Here is a 20,163-nt window from a genome sequence, read left to right as displayed (position 1 = left end):
AGCTGCTCCTTGCCCCAAAGAGAAGCCAGCAGTAGTGGGCACGCAGAAACCTACCTTCCGCACACGTCTCTCCTCCTTTTCCCAAGTTGCAGTGGCAGCGCGAGCCGCCCCGGTCATAGTCGTTGACACAAAAGCTGTCTGCAGAACAGACGGCCTCATCACAGGAGAGATCAAAGAGGCGCGTTGCAGAAGACATGCCGCCCCTCCTCACTGCCCGAGCCGTAGTTGCCCTCGCTGTGGTTGAAGGCCGTGTGGTGGTGAGAGTGGAAGTAGTAGGTTCAGAAGTGGTTGTAAGGACCCGTGACAGCAGCCTGGAACTAGACCCTGGCGTGACCTTAGTTTCAACCAGAAATTTTCTGTTGCCTCCTTTGATAGCAGGAAGCGGTCTGAGCTAAAAGGAAATAAAGAAACACAAATTAAGTAAAACATAAAACACTATATGCAAATGAAATTAATACCTTTCAACATACAGATCTGAGGCAACACACTGATCCTCACTGAAGAAAAAGAAACAACCACATTATTATATCTGAGCATATAATATCAGACATTAAAATTCCTGACAAGATCAGACACTTTAAAGTATTGAGACTGTAAAGAAAACAGAAATGCCGAAGTAGAATCTTGAAATTTACCTCTTCTATGTAAATGTCGTAGTCTGAGTCATCAATATCAAATCCATCATCATCACCAGTCACTGTGTCTGTGATATACCGATGCCCATAGCTTCCACTTCCTAACTCCTCAGAGCCTAAAAAGACAGAACTGGCATATTCAGTTCATATATTTTTTTTCTCTTTATACACAGCAACTCAGATCTTACCACCCCCTGATTTGCCACACTGAAATCTGAAGTGGTGTTAATGTTCACCCTGTACAGACAACACAAGTGTCAGCCTGAAGATGGGAGACACTGTCCAAGTGATACACATGCAACTTAAAACAAAGTGAAGACCTTCGTTTAGTCACTTACTGTGATTCCCAAACAAAGCAGGCAAAGCTCAGTTCTCTCACTGCAAACTGACTTTTATCCATCATTCTTCCTGGCTCTGAACTTGTTTGACACAGACAACATTTTAATAACTGTATTGGTTTTAGATCAAACTTTCCCCCTTTATAAATACACAGTCCCGTACCTGCCCTACTGGTGACCAAATAACTGGAACAGCAAAAGAGATGCATCTAGGTAGGACTTTTCTGGGAAACTCTGCTTAGGACTTTATCTGACTTCACTGGCTCCAATGGCCCTGAAATTAGCATCCTAAGTGTATTTTTAGGCTATTTTTTAAAAACATAATTTAGCACCTTGAAAAAAGAAATGTGCACAAGCATCATGTGTTTTTCATGTGCATAATCTGCTGCTGCCTCTCCCTGGAGCACTGAACTGCGCTGTGAAGGACTCTGGGCTGGGAATGGCCAGTTTAAACAGTAAGAGGGTCCTTGTAGAAAATACCTGTGCTTTTCTGCACTTTACATAGCAAATCCTGTTTAAACAATGGTTTATGCTTTTTAACTATTAAAATTTACCAGAATTCATGAAGAAAGATAATACAGGTAACTGCATCACTATTGTTACTTGCCATTTCAACAAGGTTAAGAATAGACAAACGTTTGATAACCATTAAAACAACAGACTTCATACATTTGCCTTTTCCATAAAATATTTTGCAGTCACTTAAAAATAGCATAGGTAATCCTTCCTTTACAAAGGCTCTGTACAGGCTGACCATGTGTGCTTGTTTATTTTAGCAGCCACAAGCTGCCCATATTTTCTCGTAAGTTAGCAGGTCCTTCACATTGCAAGATGCAGAGATGCAAAGTCTTGATGGGCAGTGGCTGTCTGCAGAAAGGAGACCTGACAAGCCAGAAAGTGCCCCTTCATAGTAGTGAGAGTTTCACTGCCACCACTGAACAACCCAATGGAGCCAGCGAAAGCTAGCGAGGCTCAGCAGACTTTCAGAGGGAGCAGTGTGGGCACAGTGCTGTCGGGCCGTTTGAGCCAGTCTAGCTTGGGTCAGCCACCTCCCACTTCAGTGGAGAATAAAGGAAAAGTATCTCACTTTACCTGATTCAGGCAAGAGCACACTTTCTAAATCTTACTGTACTCTCTCTTCCTTTGCCATGACTGCAACCCAGAAATCCTGGCAGACAGTTATGAAATCAAGCATATGTGCACCAGATACAAACGCATGCCCTGGCTGGCTAATTGGCTGCCTACCATACACTCTGTGGGAGTTACTTATCAATGGGCTTTACATGTTACATCAGCAGACAGAAAAATCAGAGGCAAATGAGTAGAGGTAATGAGGCATACACATTTGCAATCAAAACAACATTCTAGGCCAGGAAAGAGTGTGTATAAAGCTTTCCACTCTAACATGTATACCTAATCATCCTTTAATAATACAATTTAACTGTGCATTAAACAGAATTATTCAACACAGAGTTCTACCAACCGAGCTAAACAGAGAACTCATAGCTTTATGACTGGTAATGAGATGAGGCCAATTGGACAAACTACCTCCAGATTATTTCTGCTGGTGATTGTGAATGCACAGGCGAAGGATTACTATTGGAGAAACAGACTGCACGTTTATGAACTGGTCCCAGTCTTGCATTCATTATGGAAAACAATAGGTATTATCAAAATGTGGGCAAAACCTCTTACTCCTAGTATTCACTTGAATAGCTACTCAGGTTAATCACCATCACTGGATAATTTTACTCCAGGTAGGAAGAACAGAACAAAACAGAACAGAACAGAATAGAATAGAATAGAATAGAATAGAATAGAATAGAATAGAATAGAATAGAATAGTTCAGTTGGAAGGGACCTACAACAATTATTTAGTCCAACTGCAAGGTTGACCTCTTCCATCCATCACTGCATCAGAATCTCCTTTGGCAACAGTGATTTTATAAGGTGTGCATTTCTACAAAAGAATTTCAGTGTGAAAAATCTCAAACATAAACACTATAAATGTGACTTGCAGTTTAACAGAAATTACATGAATGAAGCAGAGCCCAGCACTAACTCAGCTCCCAGCAGATGCAGCAATTTTCAGCTCACTGGAATGCTGTTGCTTTTAAGTCAGGTCTGTCATATTACCTATTGCCTGCATACTGTGTGTGTGAAACTACTTCAGAACTAATTTAGTTCTTCTAACGGATGAAACTAATTTACCTAAGAGTAGCAGAAGCCATAAAGCTAAGGTGGGAAAAGGAAACGAAAAATCATGTGTCAGGGAAAACAATTTAATCTGTATTCAAACAAGCTGTGATACACAAACTCCATTTTCTAATTTAGAGGTCACAAACTACAAAATAAATATCTGTTGTAGTCCAAATTCTGCCACATTTTTACTCCTCTCAAGTAAACTTTCTATTGGCTTAATGGGATTTAGGTTCAATAAGGATGGCAGGAATGAAGCAATACAGAGAATGAAGTATCTTCATATTCACACGTAGGAAAATGTTAGGTCTCGAATTCACATTCAGATATGCACACTTGCTTACATGTATAGATATGATTTTAATGCTGTGCTAGTTGTACAGAAGTGTAACTCTCCTGATTTGAGTGGAGTTATCACTAAACTACATCAATAACCACCAGCATGCAATGACACCTGGTAACTTAGGAGAGACAGGCAGTTGCCCAAGCACAAGGTGTGCCTCTCTCATCTGACAGTCCAAACCATTCTGTGCTTTCCAACAGAAGACCTTGGGAGACAAAATGTACCCACTATGTTAAACCAGACAACGATTCCTTTCACCTTATTGCACTGGTACAACATTTAAAGCCTGGAGAGAGGAAAGAAGTTACGGCTTATTGTGGCTGGTAGAAAAGACTGCTTTTGAGACCCTTCTTCAAAGACCTTCAGGACATAAGTTTGGCATCACCAGGAGAAGTATAACTTCAGAAGGTGTCCTAATACCCACAGGTGTCTAATATGGCCCCAAATCTCTGCTTTCACTCCCCCCGGCTTCATCTGAGTTTCACCCAGCACGTGCTACGTTACGCTACCTGCTGATCTGTGAGCAGTTCTGGTAACGCATAACGCACCTGGGAGCAATAAAGACGTGGATATGTACTGTCTTCTAACTATGCCTGAATTTAGACAGGTGAGTACACACACAAATGATGAGACCATCTAACAGCCCACTGGCTTCTTAGTTGCCTTGCTCTGCCTTACATTTGGTGTTTGCTCACTGGATGTGACATGATACCCATATGTGATCTGATGCAACAAAACTGCAAAATAACAGAAAGCAGAGAAGCTAACATGACTTTTTGTAGAGAAGCCCCCATGTAAGCCCATCTCTTAAGAGCACTTAGGTAGCTTTGGTGGAGAGCTCATCGCATAATGGGTGGCAAATCAGGGACAATTAAGCAAAGTGGTACTCTGCAAATACGAAAACAATGACTACAGAGATTATAAGTGTGGTATATTTCATTAAATCAGTGTTTCAGTGTACAAGGAGATGAAGCCTGTTTAAGACCCTTTACCGGGTCCTATAATCCTGTTCTATAATTAATTGGAAAACCTGAAGGGTCATGAACTTTAGCCAGCTTCTTCCCTAATAGTCAGGGATTAAGTTATACCAAAGAAATCTTCCTCAAAACAAACAGAAAGCCACACAAACTTGTGTTTTGCCAATTAGGTGGCCACCATCATACTGATCAGGAGACACAGGAGCGTGTAGAAGGTAGACCACCAGGCACTGCAACATGGGCAGATCGAATGGAAGTGTTAACAGACTGATCGCTTTCATGCAGAACCCCTCAGAGGTCTAAATCCAAAATACATCAGGGGCATTTTAATCTGAGTTTTAGTCTTGTCAGTGACTCACAGCGAGGCACTGCATATTGCTTGGCCTGTCTCTTGCTTTTTGTCCCTGTCTGTATAAACGTGAACGCTGCCTTTGTAAAGCCTTTGGAGATCTGTGGGAAACAGTTCTGTGGAAAACCTTCTCCATTTGCTATCTCCAAGACTCATCACCATCACTTACATCAAGGTTTGGGCCCAAGAGACTGCTGTTTTCCTGTGCCTGAGCCTAAGCAGACATATTCAAGAACCAGGCAGAACATTTAAGCACCTGTGACAGTGTCTTGCTCAGTATGAGCCTGGTGGTGACAGCCAGGACCAGAGGAAGGGATGTACCCAGATGAAGCAGCCACTTCTGTCACGTTTGCTACGGAGACAAGCAAGAGGGTATTTTTAACAGAAGATGCTTCCTCTGTTGGTCTGGCAAAGCCCAAGGCTGGTGACCTTCCAGGCACGGTGCAAACCCCATCTGTTTCCCCAGGAGATGAAGAGTATTTAGGCGATGCAGGTGATGACACATTGTTTGTTTGATTCTTTGGGACAGTTTATTTTGTTACTAAACTCGATATGTGAAATCTTTTTTTCAAGTTGTCCATGACATACTGAAAGATTCAATATAGCAAAAACCCAACAACCATGTAAGTGAAATATCTGGAACCTGCATCTGTAATTAAGAAAGGCAACAAAGATTGATTACATCATTTCCCTCCAGAAAAAAAAAAAAACAAATCACAAATAAATGAGAACCCTTGGGGAAGCTTGCCCTCTCTTTCCTCCCTGAAAATGGAGCAATGTAACATAAACCAAGCATGCATTTTTTACTAGGTAAGAGGGTAACTGCTTATAATCAAGGCCACATGTTCTACTTGCACAGACCTTGGGAGGTCTGTCACATCAGGTGATACCATCCACACCCCTTCAGAGGAACATTTTAGCAAACAAAGACAATGGTTTCCTATGCTGACCTGAAACAATGCAGTCACGAGTACTGCAAAGCCAGCCACCTTTTAAAACCAAAATAACAGAATTACGTGTAAGAGTGAGATAAACCCCAAGAGAAAACATTCCCAAGTAGCATGGACTCAGTGTCTGCAGGACTCATCTCTGTCTCAGCCTGCCTACAAGAGCTGCAATGGACTATGCAATTCAACACAGACGCTGAAGGTCCATTGCATTTGAGGTAATGCTGGGAATTTGTTCTTCAGTTAAAATAAGCATCAGAAAAGCACTAATTATTTCAAAACAAGCATAAAAATCCAGAATATACAAGCATAAAGCTACAAATTCTTAAAACCCAAACACACTAAGGACCTTAGTGCCACCACTATGTGGACTGAGTGTAATGCAAAGGAGCCAGATATCGTATGGACTTCTGCCAGCTTCCTAAGATGTTTCAGGTACTTCTGAGGAATATACAGTCACTCAGAAAATAGCATCAAGTATTTGTGGCATGTTTCACTGTTTACATGGGAGGAGGTACCATTTTAATAATGAAGGTAGTAATTCCTTCAATGCGCACCCCGAAGAGCAAAGATGCACTATTTTCAGACATGCCAACTGTCTGACACCCTTCCAGCAATTATAGGTGACTAAGAGGTATCTGCTGGCACTCTGACAGATTCAGGCATCTGATGCCATCTGAGACACAGTACGGTACCTGAGACATCCCCAGAGGACTGTCAGGTGTGTGGGAGATGCAAAGGAAGCACATGTCCTCCTGCAGTGACAGCTGAAAACCACAGGACCTAGGGGACCTCATAGCCACCAAATGTCTGTACCTGAGCAACTGACATGAATGATTAACTGGGCCAAAGAAGGTAACCATTGGCTTTCTGGCTACTAGAAGTGGGAAGGTACCTGCAGATACATAATGTGAACTAGGAGTAAGTTTTACTCGGTTGCCCTTAAGCTTAGCATGCATTTTTTTTGTTACATTAAACTTGTCAACAGTTTAAATCACTCTTCAGGGTTTTTTAGTGTTTTGGGGAAAAACAAATGTTCAGGCTCTGCATGGCTTTAATCAAGACATTTTTTCACAACATTCACAACATTTCATTCTACTAATGCACAATGTACTTGTGTATCTGGTTAACATCAACCTAGTTTCTTACACAGACATCACCACAAAAGCCAAGTGACAGCTGCTATACTTACACTCCTGCTTCCAGAAAGCCACAGAATTTATTTCTAAAGGCGTGCATCCTTTGCTGCCTTTGAACACCACTCCTTGCTCTGCAAAAAGCTAGTTGTTATGAAGACAAGTATCCACAAGATAACACAGGCTTTCATGTATAGTGGATATATGCAGTTTTTAACCCTATTTGCAAAATCCACACTGGAAACTAAGAGCAGACTGGCAAAGAAAGCACATTTGCATTTGCCGAAGGACCCAGAGTTTGCCAAAGTAGCCTTAAGCAGAAGCAACCAGGTGCAGGGCTGGAGCATATCATGGACATGATGTGGCCTTAGGCTGGGGGAGTTCTGCCCGCTCATGAGGGTGCCCCCCAAGTGCTGCCAGCCCCTTGGTGCAGGGAAACCAGCCTCTCAGCTACAGTGACATCCACGTGCCTACCATGGACCAGCACAGAGTTTTTGAGCCTATTCAGAGAGCAGCGCAACATGCATAATACATTCACTTTTCAGATCAGGTCCAGGCACAGAGTGTCTGTGAACATCTCCAGAAATCAGTGTTTGTATACACCAGGCATGAACTCAATTCCAAGCTCTATTGACAAAAATCCATGTTTGAGAGCCATTTTGACAGGTTTCTGAAGAACAGGCGGTTTCCAAAGGCAAAGTGCCTTTCCTAGCGTACCGCCGTAATAAGCACAGCATGAAGACTACTCCACCATTATTAAGAGATCTAAACACTTTATCTTTTCTGACCAAAGAATGCAGCCACTCACATCCAAAGATAAACAGGATACCGAGGAGCACAGAAGCGTGCCAGAGCCAGCATGAACTGACCCTTGAGGATCCAGGGGCCAAGGAATCCCAGTGCATGCTGCACCTTCATGGTTTTCACAAACATTTGTTTCAGAAGTTAAACTTACGAGTTCAGCAGCCATAACAAACTTCATGCAAACTTTTCAAGGGACTGAATTTATGACAGAGGGGAAAAAAGAACGGGAACTGCTATATAAGAGTCAATGAAAATGAGGGATTCCAAAATAGGTAGGCAATTTTGAAATAAATCCTTAGTGGGTTAAATTGGTGGATCACTATGGATGTGGTCCACGTTTCTGCAGTACGCAAATTCTTCTTGCACAGCTCACAGTCCTACCTGAATATCAGCTGTTCATTTTCTACCAGGTAATTGAAGATAATTTGCAATTGAGTGTGCAGGTGAGAAAAGAAAAAAAGTCAGTTTTGTTGCTTTTTTTAATAGTTCATTAATCTGCTAAAATCATATCCAGGCATTTTCTTGCATGGTATTCTGTCCCCTATAAATGCCTTCAAAACTGGAACTTGAAAGTACTGAAACCTTCTAAAGACAATAAGAAGTCTGGCACATTAAGGACGTAGTTCAGTTAGTCCCCATACCCTGCCAGCCTTGGCTCTGTTTCCTGCATTGACTCTTTTTGTGACATTGGGTTTTTCGCTGTGTGTGAGACGTTATTTGTACGATTCCCAATGTGCTCTGTGTCAGCTTGATTGGGATTCTCACATACAGCTGTGATTTTGGGGGTGATGAGGAGCAACAGCACCTCAAAGTCAGCCCATACAGACACTAGCACTAACAGAGGATTATATCCTGAGGAAGGCCACCAGGAGATGGGCGCAGGGCCTTCCCCTTATTGCAATGTGCATGGCCTACATCACTACTCAAATGTGAATATAATTGTTAACAAGTTGTGATTATTCAAGTATGTTTGAATGCATTTTCATCTAATATTTTTGCTATGCAGCTTCTGACCAAAAAGCAATGCTTACTTGTTTCTATCATTATTTTCATAATTGTGCTTAATAGTTTAAGAGCCTTACTCCTCAGAAAACAGTATAGATTTGCTTTGGCTTTTCCAAGTTGTTTAAATTATAAATGTAATATACACAGTTCATTTCCAAAGAACAGAAAAAAAAGATGAACAATAGACCTGTCTCTCTCATTTATCCCCCTGATTTTAACTTATCAGTTCTGCATGAAGCCAGCACAAAAGTCAGTAAGTATCGATTCAAAAATATCTGGAAATGACTTCCAAAGCAAAGAAATGGCATAAGAGCATTTCTGCCTGGAGCTTTTCAAATCTTTGCTTGTGGCTTGACTTTCACAGGATGCTGCAAGCTCCATGGACAGGACCGAGAGGTGTCAGACTGGCAGTGCCTGTGCTTGGAGAGCGACTCCTTCCACCAGCGCCCTCCACAGGCTCCACAGATACACTTTATTTGCAGATATACTTTATTTTTGTATAGCTTTAATTACAAAAAGGTGGTTCTACTCACTGAATGTTTGGATGATGTCGCTCGGTGCACTGGCAGGGCTGGATCCATAGGAGTTTGATGCTCGGATGGCAAACTGATACTTGGTATTTGGGAGAAGTCCCTTGAGAACCATGGATTCCATCTGGATCTGCTCTCTTATTACTGTCCAATTGCTGTCCAGGTCTGGCCTTCAGGATCAGAAAAAGCCAGGATCATAAATAACTAAAGCTGGCTGTATAAATTAATTGCCTTTAAACTTTCCTGGGAAATACACAAAATAAATGAGATATAAGCCTGCTAAATCATCACGGACTTCACTCGAAGGGGCCAGACTGTGCAACCATTACTAAGCTGCGAAGCCTGTGATATCAAAATTACACAGTGATACAAAACCAATATTCAGATATTGCTTATAAAGCCAAGGGGTTGTTTAGAGGACAGTTTGACAATTCAAGTTCTGTTTATCTGTTTTCATGGATTTGGGGTTCACAGTTTTCAAGTGGAAGTATAATACTAGCAGTTCCCAATCTCCTATTTGGCTGTATAAAGCAATACTTTGCAATAGAGGGAAAGATCCTGATTTATTTCTAAGAGTTTGTGCTCTAATGCCACTAAGTCCCTTCGAACATACGCAAGCATTAGCAGGATGAGAATCTAACATTTGATCTCCCAGGCAATCAGGTTAATCCACCCACAATGGAAAATCTCAATCCAAAGCCTTCTCTTCAGAAAATAAACAACCAAAAAACAGAACAATAATGCAGAGGACCTGGCCTATGTATGTGGATTTTGCAACAAAATTCCCATGTCTGCCTCTGGAAAATGCCTGGTTAACTCCTGATTCATAGTGGAAGCCAACTGCCAATAAATCCTTGCCCTAAGTGCTGTTATAACCCATCTGAAATCAGTACAACCATTCACATGTTAGTTTGGTCTCATGTTTAAGTGCATATGCAGAGGGACATCAGAAAGGGGAGGGCTACTTCAAATACTTTGAGAGAGTATTCTGATGCTTTTACACAATTTCTACTCTCTCTAAAAGTGGTCTCTTCTCATCAAAGAGAGAACGGGATGAGAAGGTAAACAAATACAAACAAAATAAAAATGTAAACATTAAGTCTAGGCCACCCAAAATACTCAAATTGAAGCCCAGGAAAGTACAATAGGGACAGAAATTACTTTCAGAGAAAATTATTCCAGTGTCCTTTTCTAAGATGTCCTTGTGATATTTATTACAGGAAATAACCTCCAAGTGCTCCCTGAATCTACAAATGTTTATATAGGACTAGCTGCAAATGTCTCCAATAGTCTTCCAATGAAAATTACAGCACAAGGCAGGCATTTTGTATTTGTTTATTTGCAGCTGGAAGGAAATGGCAAAGTTAATGTATGTTTTCTTTTACTGGTCAATACAAGAGTTATTGATCACTGAGGTTTCATTGCTTTGTGCCAGCAGGGCTAATGCAGTGAGAAAGCGGCAGCTCCCAGCTGCCTGGCTCCCGTGTGCAATGGCACACATCATGCAAATACTTCGTCTTGCTAAACTTAAAAATAAAATCAGGCAAATGCACAAGATGCAATGACAGCTAAACAGACCATCCTAAGTCACCCTCCACCACCCCTTCCTGGTAGACAGGAGGGCATTTATTTTTGCTACTCTTTTATTGTTTCCCTTCTCTGAGCCTGGGCTAAAATGAAAATGCACAGTGTTTTCCAAATGAAAGCTCTTAACATCACTTCCTTCCACATACTTGCTTAGCAGTGTTTTTAATTTTCCTGTGCACATCTTTTTTCGGCTCTAATTCCAGCCTAAGGAATTCCTGCTAGCTCAAGAGCTGTCTCACAGTCTCTTTGCAACAGACCCTGCTAGTGTCTGTGTCTGAATCGAAACACACGCCTCTGAGGAAGGGACCTGAAGGAGATATTGCACCCTACAAAGATTTAGGAGATAACACAAACCGTAGGCTAGCCTTCAACTTACTGTCTCTCGCAAGACTTCCCTCTGCAGAAGTCAATACTAAAGGAAATGCCTGCAAACATAAGCACGTGCAGCTGAAGGACAGGGAAAGAGGCAGATTTATCACCTGACCTTTGCTATTTCTCCAGAACGTTCCCTGTGTGAACAAATCAGCATGAGATGAAAAAATGGCAAACAGATGGAGAGAGGAACACAATAAACTCAGCTGGTGATGGCATCCAGGGCCAGGCAGCTCCTGTGTTTTCTAAGCTGGGAACATATTGGTTGAAAACAGTCCCCGTGGTCCTTTTTGCATCAACGTTCAGTTTGTGTCAACTTCTACACCGGAAGGGCTCATTTTGATGCCATTTTTTCATGTCTTTCTGCAGAACTACATTCCCCGGACCCGCACAAATCTGTCTCCAGCCAGGACCTTGCAGGGCTGCTCCGGATGATGTGTCTGCACATGGAGAAATCAGACTACTTCTACAGGCATTTTCTGCGCTAGAAATTACAGCTGTGCATCTCCAACACAGAAAGGCCATGCAGTAAGAATCTGGCCAGTGACAAAGTCAGAGTGTTTTTAAGATAATAAACATATGGGTAAAGTCAATAGGACAGATATAAACTGAGGGCAGAATTCTGCCCCAAATGTACCCAAAACTTTGGAACATTGCTTTACCTTCTAATCTGGGGACTGATTCAATTTAGGAAAGGAAATCTTTCTGATGTGGAGAACAGCAATTTTATACTCACTTGAACTTCCTCTTAAAATCACCTGGAAATGATTTAAAGGAGTGAAGCACCTGCTAGCAATCCAATTTTTATACGGTTTTTGATTGTTCTTTTGTGCCATGTTCGTACTCATCTCAAGTGGCAAATTCAGCTCTACCAAATTCTTTTCAAAATATTCCTACAAATAATAAATATGGTGACAACTACAATACATTCTTACTCGCTATGGAAAATACTCAATATGGAAGATAACACACTATAGGATATTATTTTTAGTAATTATTATTTAGCTTTATTGGGATACTTTCTACAAAACGTTATCAACCAATATGCCAGTTCAACTCTGAGGAAAGGAAAAGTAGAGAATTTTCTAACCTCATCCTTTTTTTAAATATTACTCTGATGCTGTCTAACATCATTAAGAATTTTCTCCCTAATTTCTACACCTTTCACTCCTCTTTCTTCATTAATTACCTTTGCAAGGATTTAACCCTCACAAATAGTGAGGTAAATGTTGAGGCAGATGTATGTTTCATGCATTAATCAGGAAAGCAGTATTAAAGGTATTTTTGCTGGGCATTAGGAGGCGTGTCCCTGGTCAGATCTGTTGTTTTGGGCTCTTTGCAAACGAAAGCAAATGTGACTGCCCAGTTCAGTGCAGTGCCACAGACAGCTAATTTGGCATGGAATGGATTCAGGGATACACTTTTTTTTTTAGGGGGAAGGCTTCAAACTAATCAAGAAATCCGCCCACAACACTACGCTCAGTCTGCTCCATCCTAACATTTGTACACTGATAAATCTCCCCAGTTTTATCGGTAGAACCCACCTAGTTCATTGCAGCAGAAGTTTCATGTCACTACTGAGACACTGAAAATTTTCCCCTCTATGTCAAGATTAATACTGAAAGCTGTTGAGTCCATCTAAGTACCAAGGATCCTTTTAAAGGATATGCTGCTGAAACACGTATGGTTCTGTAGAAGCCAGCTGACTATAAAAATTTGGACAAGTTAGTCTCCATGTTTAGAAAACTGGGTAGGCATTCAACAGATTAAAAATGTGAGAATTTGGAGTATTCCAGTGAAAATATTCAAGACAGTTTTAAGAATTAATTTTTTATAGTATCTTTAGGAAAAACATCCAAACTAGTATGTTTAAGTCCAGGGTCTTGTTGAGGGGCTTTCATAAGAATGCTGTTTGTCATAAAATATTTCTCAGCATAAAGCAACAGCCTATTAACATTGAGCCTGCAATCTGCCACAGATTACATTAGCTATTTTGGGTTTAACACATTCTTTTATACATTTCCTGTGAACTGTGCAGTGAGCAGCGAGACCTACATTCACCCTCCTGATCTTCAGCATTTAGCCAAGTTGGGATTGTGGTCTTGTTAGCGTCCTCTTATAGTCATCAGCAGAGCAGAGCCTGAGTTAGCCCAGCCCATCCTACATCTGAAACCACCTGCAGCCCTCCACTGCCTACAGCAAACCAAAAGGTCCCAAGGAAAACCCAGGCAAGTGCCTAAATAAAGGCCCAAATTCAGACCCTGAGCAGAAACAGACCGCAGGTTAGCTCAGGTTCTGATTAGATTCTGGTATGTGCAAACAATTAATATGTTGTATTTTCATGAGGTTTTAATCCCCAATATCACAGTTGAGCAAACGAAAAGAGTGGGTTTCCCTCATCTCAGTCTCCTAGCATGTTTTTTTTAGGGTTAAAGTCATAAAGTTAGTTCTAAGGGGACTGAAATGATTTAAACAATGTCATTGTTTTCAGAGGTTTGTGCTGCACCCAGGAGAAATTACAGATTTTCATAAGAAAGTCATTAATTTTGCAAAAGCATGGAATAATATTGTATTTCTTTGACATAAGAGGACTTATTTCTAAATTTACTTGCACTGTTTTGTTTTGGTTTTACATTGGTTCAATTTAACAGCTTTAACTCATGTTAATACATTTTATAGTAATTAAAACTGTATGCAGCAAAAGACAATGAAGCTTAAAGTTAAATCTTTACCTCTAACTGCCATTAGGGCTTATGGCTCATCGAACTTTCTCCAAAAACGTAATCAAGCTTCCAAGTCTAAGAGAGCATAATCCCAAAATTAACAAATACACCTCAAGCTTAGCTTTAAACCTCAAACTAAACAGTGTAATCAAAACATTGTGTTGTTAGCAATTCTTTCCCAAAGTCTAAAAACAACCAAACAGTGAAATTTCAATTACTTGCATCTTTCAACTTAAACAGTGAAGGCAGCTTTCCATTCTCTGACTGAACAAAAACATTCAAGGGTGCACTTTCAATCTGTCAGATGGAGATGATGGTGCCCACTTCTTCTTCCATTAGCAGGCCCTTGGTGCTATGAAGAGGTGTACATAAACCTCCAGGCTCCACTTTCCAGGAAAAGCATAGAGGCAACAGAAGTTCAGTCAATCAGAACCCAGCAAAATCCCCCTACCATCCACCAAGCAAATGACAGAGAAGAGAGAAGGGCTCAGATAATGATTGTGTTTGAAAAACAGTTATTGGAGAAATTTCATGGTAATGCTACAGCAGAGTTTACATGATGGCCATGACCTATCTTCAGCCCTCACATCCTGCCTCCCAGTGCAACCAACGTTGGATGGCTTCCCACTAAACATGGGGCATTCTGATTCAAACACAAAGTGCAACATAAGTTCACAAGCAGGCTTTGCGCCTGGGAATTCTTTTCATTATATCAGTATCTTCTGGCTGGCAACCATACTTCAAGCACTGAAAAGCAATAGTTCTTTCTGTCTGTTTGAACAACAACTCTTTTTTAAAAATGAATGTGTTTTTCTAAGAACAATTTTTTGACCTTTGCAGCTCAGAGTAGTTAAAGAAGCAATTCCCTCTTCTTACCCAGGAACCTCAACTAAAACCTGTCATCAAGTGTTCACCCAACGGATTAAACCTCCAAAGGTTGAATTTTGCATTCACTGTAAGGTAAACATAGGGGCAAGCACATGAAAATAAACAGCTTTGTATGCAGATATCAGCTTACACAAGTATATGAACAGTCAGGTGTGAATACTTGTTTGTGCATACAGATAGAACAACCTCCTCCTGACCCTTCATATGCGTCTTATAAAAGCAACTTGATTGGCAACTTTTCACAGTTCAGTTCTATTACTGCAAACTTTAGAGAGTTCCAACATAAAAGAAGAAAAAAAAAACCCACCAACACCTCACCTTCCCCCCAAAAATCTAAACAGAAAGGCCAACATTTCACAGAATCACAGAATCACTAAGGTTGGAAAAGGCCTGTAAGATCATCAAGTCCAACCATCAACCAACAAACACCAGCATGCCCATTAAACTATGGCCCACAATGCCTCGTCCACACATTCCTTGAACACCTCCAGGGATGGTGACTCCACCACTTCCCTGGGCAGTTTATTCCAGTGTCTCACCACTCTCTCAGTAAAGAAATTTTTCCTAATATCCAGTCTGAACCTCCCCTGGCACAACCTGAGGCCATTTCCTCTTGTCCTGTCACTACTCACTTGGGAGAAGAGACCAACACCCACCTCTCTGCAACCTCCTTTTAGGTAACTGTAGAGAGCAATAAGGTCTCCCCTCAGCCTCCTCTTCTCCAGGCTGAACAACCCCAGTTCCCTCAGCCGCTCCTCATAAGACTTGTGCTCCAGACCCCTCATCAGCTTCGTCGCCCTTCTCTGGACACGCTCCAGCACCTCCATGTCCTTCTGGTAGTGAGGGGCCCAAAACTGAACACAGGATTTGAGGTGCGGCCTCACCAGCGCCGAGTACAGGGGCACGATCACCTCCCTACTCCTGCTGGCCACACCATTTCTGATACAAGCCAGGATGCCGTTAGACTTCTTGGCCACCTGGGCACACTGCTGGCTCATACTGAGCCGGCTGCCAACCAGCACCCCCAGGTCCTTTTCTGCGGGGGAGCTTTCCAGCCACTCGTCCCCAAGCCTGTAGAGTTGCATGGGGTTGTTGTGACCCAAGTGCAGGACCCGACACTTGGCCTTGTTGAACTTCATACAATTGGCCTGGGCCCATCGATCCAGCCTGTCCAGATCCCTCTGCAGAGCCTTCCAACCCTCGAGCAGATCAACACTCCCGCCCAACTTGGTGTCGTCTGCAAACTTGCTGAGGAAGCACTCAATCCCCTCATCCAGATCATCAATAAAGATATTAAACAAGACTGGACCCAAAACTGAGCCCTGGGGGACTCCACTTGTGACCGGCTGCCAGCTGGATTTGACTGCATTCACCACGAATGAGTGGTGAGTTTACATTTCATGTAAACTTGATTAGCATTAGGATAACAAAGCAAGTCTGAGGCCGGCAAGCGCAAGACCCAAAAGATTTTTGTCAGGCAAAATTGCCCAACACGCTGAGTTTGCAATCCCTGGATTGTTTCCTACAGCAGCCCAGGGTACTCCTGCTCAGGGGAACTGCTCTGCCACACACTCTTTTCTCAGCATGGTGCGACAGCATTGGATGACAGAAGAAACTTAAAACTTCATTCACCCAGGCCTTTATTAGAGGGAATAGATCAATTGAGACCTTGTTTTCTTCAATCAGAACGTACAACTTATTGGTGATTTTATAATAAATTAGATTATTTCTGGTTTTGTCTTTAAACTTTCATGGTAATTCAACACACATCAAGAGGAAAACTAAGTGTACTATACACAGTAAGTAAATAAATAATGAGAAGAATCTACATGCAGTTTAATAGTGCAGTTTAGGTAAAAAGAACCTGTAGTGCACAAACACTGAAACTCAAACTCCACTGGCAAACTTGCCTGATAAACTCCACCGTGTAGTACTGGATGGGAGAACTTCCTTCGCTCACTCCGGGCTTCCAGGATAATGCAACTTCTGAATCAGAAACTACCACGATCTGGGGCTGATAGGGTGGTGCAGGGGGCACGCACTTATCTAAGCCAGAAGAAATGCAAAGGAACAGCATCAGAGAAGTGGATGGGCTAACACACACTTAAACCCAACACCCACAGACTTGGGAATCAAATTTAGAGGCTTCTCCCTCTTCCTGTTGCCCTCTAAAACCCCATACTTGTGGAAAGGTAATAGTAAAATATTACGACACTGCACATGACAGAGATTTAGCTGTGAGTGACCTGCTGTGATACAGACGTGTGCCCTGCCAGTTTTGCAACAGAAAGCCATGTACGCAGCATTACCTTGGGATAAGGTTGTCACGTCTCTGGGCATGCTGGGTCGTCCTTTCCCTGCCCAGCCGTACGCTCCAACGCTAACGCGGTGTGGAGTGCCTGGCTTTAGATCACCAATAACAACCTCCTACCAGAGTCAAGACAAGACAAGAAAATTGTGAAAGCTCTTCCATGTAACTGGGGACGGCGCTGTGACTTAGGATTCAGGGATCTTACATGTCATTTTCCATGGAACCTCTTAGGAGGATTGTCCCCAGCACAGCTCAGAAGCAACAAACACAAACAGCACCACGTGTTTCCTCTCAAGCTGCAGCTTTGCCCCGGGGGAATCCACAGGGGTGACCTGGACCCATTTCTCAGCATGACTCACGAGGTTGCAGATCGTTTGCGTTCACTGTCTGGCTTTTTTGCTGGTGAAGTCGAAGTCACATACTTCCTCCCTTGAGCCAAGTGCTGGCATTCAGTATCAGTCTGGTGCTTTTTCTTTTTTTTTCTTTTTTTTTTTTGTGTTTTTTTTAAATCCAGAGACCGTAGAAGCTCCCGAGAACAAAGCAAGTTGCTGCAGTGTGATCTAAAGATCTTTAATTTTTCAGGGCGCAGACCAGTCCCATCGCCTCTCACAATTTTTCTAGCCTAGCTATCAGCCTGGACCTAAAGCAAGCTTTTCCCGTATTTGTCCTTTTGCTACAAACACAGAAAGATTAACCCACAGACAACTACTGTAAGAAAGGCAATGTTAACCTCCACATGAAGAACTTGTGCTGCTGAATACTGTTCAGAGGACCCTGCTCAAATCTCCCAGAAATTGGCAAATGTCACCAACAAATTACATTTTATCACTGGCTGGTGCACTTAGCATGGATCAGCTTAGGACATTTACATCTGGTCTTTAATGGTGCATGGGTACATGTGTATAGAAATTCAGTATTCTTTACCTGCAGCCTATCTGTAGAGAGATGCAAATCCCAGATTTACACATTTTGACAGCACATACAAGTAAACAGAAATACCAGGTTCTACACCACAGGCTGTTTTGTTGTGAAAAAAACCACTTATAAAAACTCTTTCACAGAGACTTTTCTTCTTTTTTTCATTCTCTGACATTAAAAACATTATTTACAGTGCATGTGAAAATGCAGAGATCTCCTTTCTCTTCACACTGGAACACACTTTAAATCTGCATTTCCAGTTGCAGTAAAATAGTAAACAATCCCAAAATTTTATTTACTGCTAAATTTCCTTATGACGGTCTTTTGGACAAAGTCTCCCTCTCTATTCTTTGGGGAACTTATGTCATTACTAGAACATTGTTCGGCAACACCCTGTCATCTGTCTTTTCTCTAGCCGTGGTTTTGGAGCTCCATCACTGATTTCCTATTAACATGGACCACCTGACCATTTTCCTGTTTTTCCATCATTCACCCTTGATCTGTTTGAATGATTTGGATTCATCTGAGAGAGATGATAACAATGCTGGAAAAGTAACTGCCCAGAGAGAGGCAGCAAGAACACTCACACTGAAAGATTTATCCGGGTCTTTCAGTCTCACAGCTGAAGTGACTGACATCTTTCAAAAACATGATCTGAAAAGCCAGTTGCTGAAAAGCCAGTACCTCCTCCCAATGACAATACTGATAATCCTGCTCCTGCCATTCCATCCTCCATACCATATGTACTGTCCGTCTGTATTTAAACTGTGTGCATTTGTTCCTGCTGGCATCCCTCTTTACTACATTCATTCTTATGAGAAAAATCCTTCATTATGTGTCTTATTGCTTTTACACTATTCAGGAACTTGGCCTCTGCAGAGACTGGGATATTGATGTACTTGCCTCATATTATTATTACCTCTACACTCAAGTCTACTATAAACTAAACAGAACGAATCTCATTGACTGCAAAGCCAATCAAGATCAAAGTCCTAATATCTACTTAGGCATTTAAGGGCAACATGTGTACTCTCAAAACCTCAGCAAGGTGCTCTCTTGCCTTACACACATGGCTATCTGCCTCTTTCTTCTGGCAATGTCCTCTCCATGAACACCGCTGTTGGACATACAGTGGATATCTCTGAGATCAAGTATCTTCTAATCTTCTAGGATCAAGACATTTGTGAACAGGTGAAGGAAGAGTCAGAACATCACCAAGCTACCCTGACCCATGGCAGTCTCAGAGAATACCCACCTCACACCAGAACACTTTCAAAAGAGATTCTGGAGAAGAAACACATTTCCTTGTACCCCACTGTCCAGGAGCCTGGGAGTATATATTTAATCTCTTTTTTTTTTGCTTGTATTTAGAAGGGTCCTAAACCCAAGTTTTCTCCCAAAAGACACACAGTGGCCTCACAGATAAGGAATGTAGGTGGTATGTGGAAGAGTTAGCTCCCCATCATTTTTGTAGTCTTTCTCTCCACTCAGATTGCCTCTGTATTTTGAAGCATGATACCTCAAACTGGACACTATATTGCCGATGAGGCTTTACCAGGCACCAACCTCACTTTCTTGTCTTATACAACACTCTGGCTAAAACCCTGCAAAATGACATTTTGTGTTTTCATTACAATCTCACATCCTTGAATAGGGTAAAGCAACGCGATGCGTTTTCTGTGGTAGAGGTGTACGTAGAAACCATATATCCCTCCCTGCCTCACCACACAGCTTGCACTCCCTCCGAGTGTGTTGAAACTGCTTGTGAGGCTGCACAGTAAGCCGCCTCACAGAAACCTGGATTACAAATTATTTTCCAAAGAAAACCTGTTTTCTGGTTTGTTTTGGTTTAATCCAAAAAAACATCAAATCCTGGATTACAGCGTAGCTGCAGACACTGAGCTGGATTTAATGACACTTGATTCCCTGATAACTCCTTCCCTGCACTACTGGCCTCAGCTGGTCAGTCCTCATTTTGTACTGGTGTGTTTGGTGATTTGATAGGGAGCACTATGGCTCCCCAGGGCTCTGTGCCTGACTTAAACCCTCCCACCTTTAAAGCCTGCTAATTTTTCTTGCTTTTTTCTTTTTTTAAGATTTG

At 41.9% G+C, this 20,163-nt stretch overlaps 1 protein-coding gene across 3 annotated transcripts in view; it reads right to left on the bottom strand.

Annotated features, from left to right (window-relative positions):
- EGFLAM (EGF like, fibronectin type III and laminin G domains) overlaps positions 1-20,163 on the bottom strand; it is a 77,701-nt gene that overhangs the window by 31,815 nt on the left and 25,723 nt on the right. For 2 of the 3 annotated variants that reach the window (XM_059833621.1, XM_059833620.1), the window contains exons 5-9: positions 17,143-17,260; positions 16,744-16,879; positions 9,267-9,433; positions 636-751; positions 55-391 (exon numbers count right to left, since the gene is read on the bottom strand). In XM_059833621.1, coding sequence (XP_059689604.1) covers positions 55-391; positions 636-751; positions 9,267-9,433; positions 16,744-16,879; positions 17,143-17,260 — 874 coding nt within the window. Of the gene's footprint in view, positions 1-54; positions 392-635; positions 752-2,838; positions 2,869-9,266; positions 9,434-16,743; positions 16,880-17,142; positions 17,261-20,163 lie in introns of those variants that run through there. The other variant, XM_059833622.1, reaches the window with a different exon arrangement.

The sequence above is a fragment of the Gavia stellata genome, chromosome Z (genome assembly GCF_030936135.1).
Source record: "Gavia stellata isolate bGavSte3 chromosome Z, bGavSte3.hap2, whole genome shotgun sequence".
Taxonomy (NCBI): Eukaryota; Metazoa; Chordata; class Aves; order Gaviiformes; family Gaviidae; genus Gavia; species Gavia stellata.
This window is presented reverse-complemented; position numbering and strand designations above follow the sequence as displayed.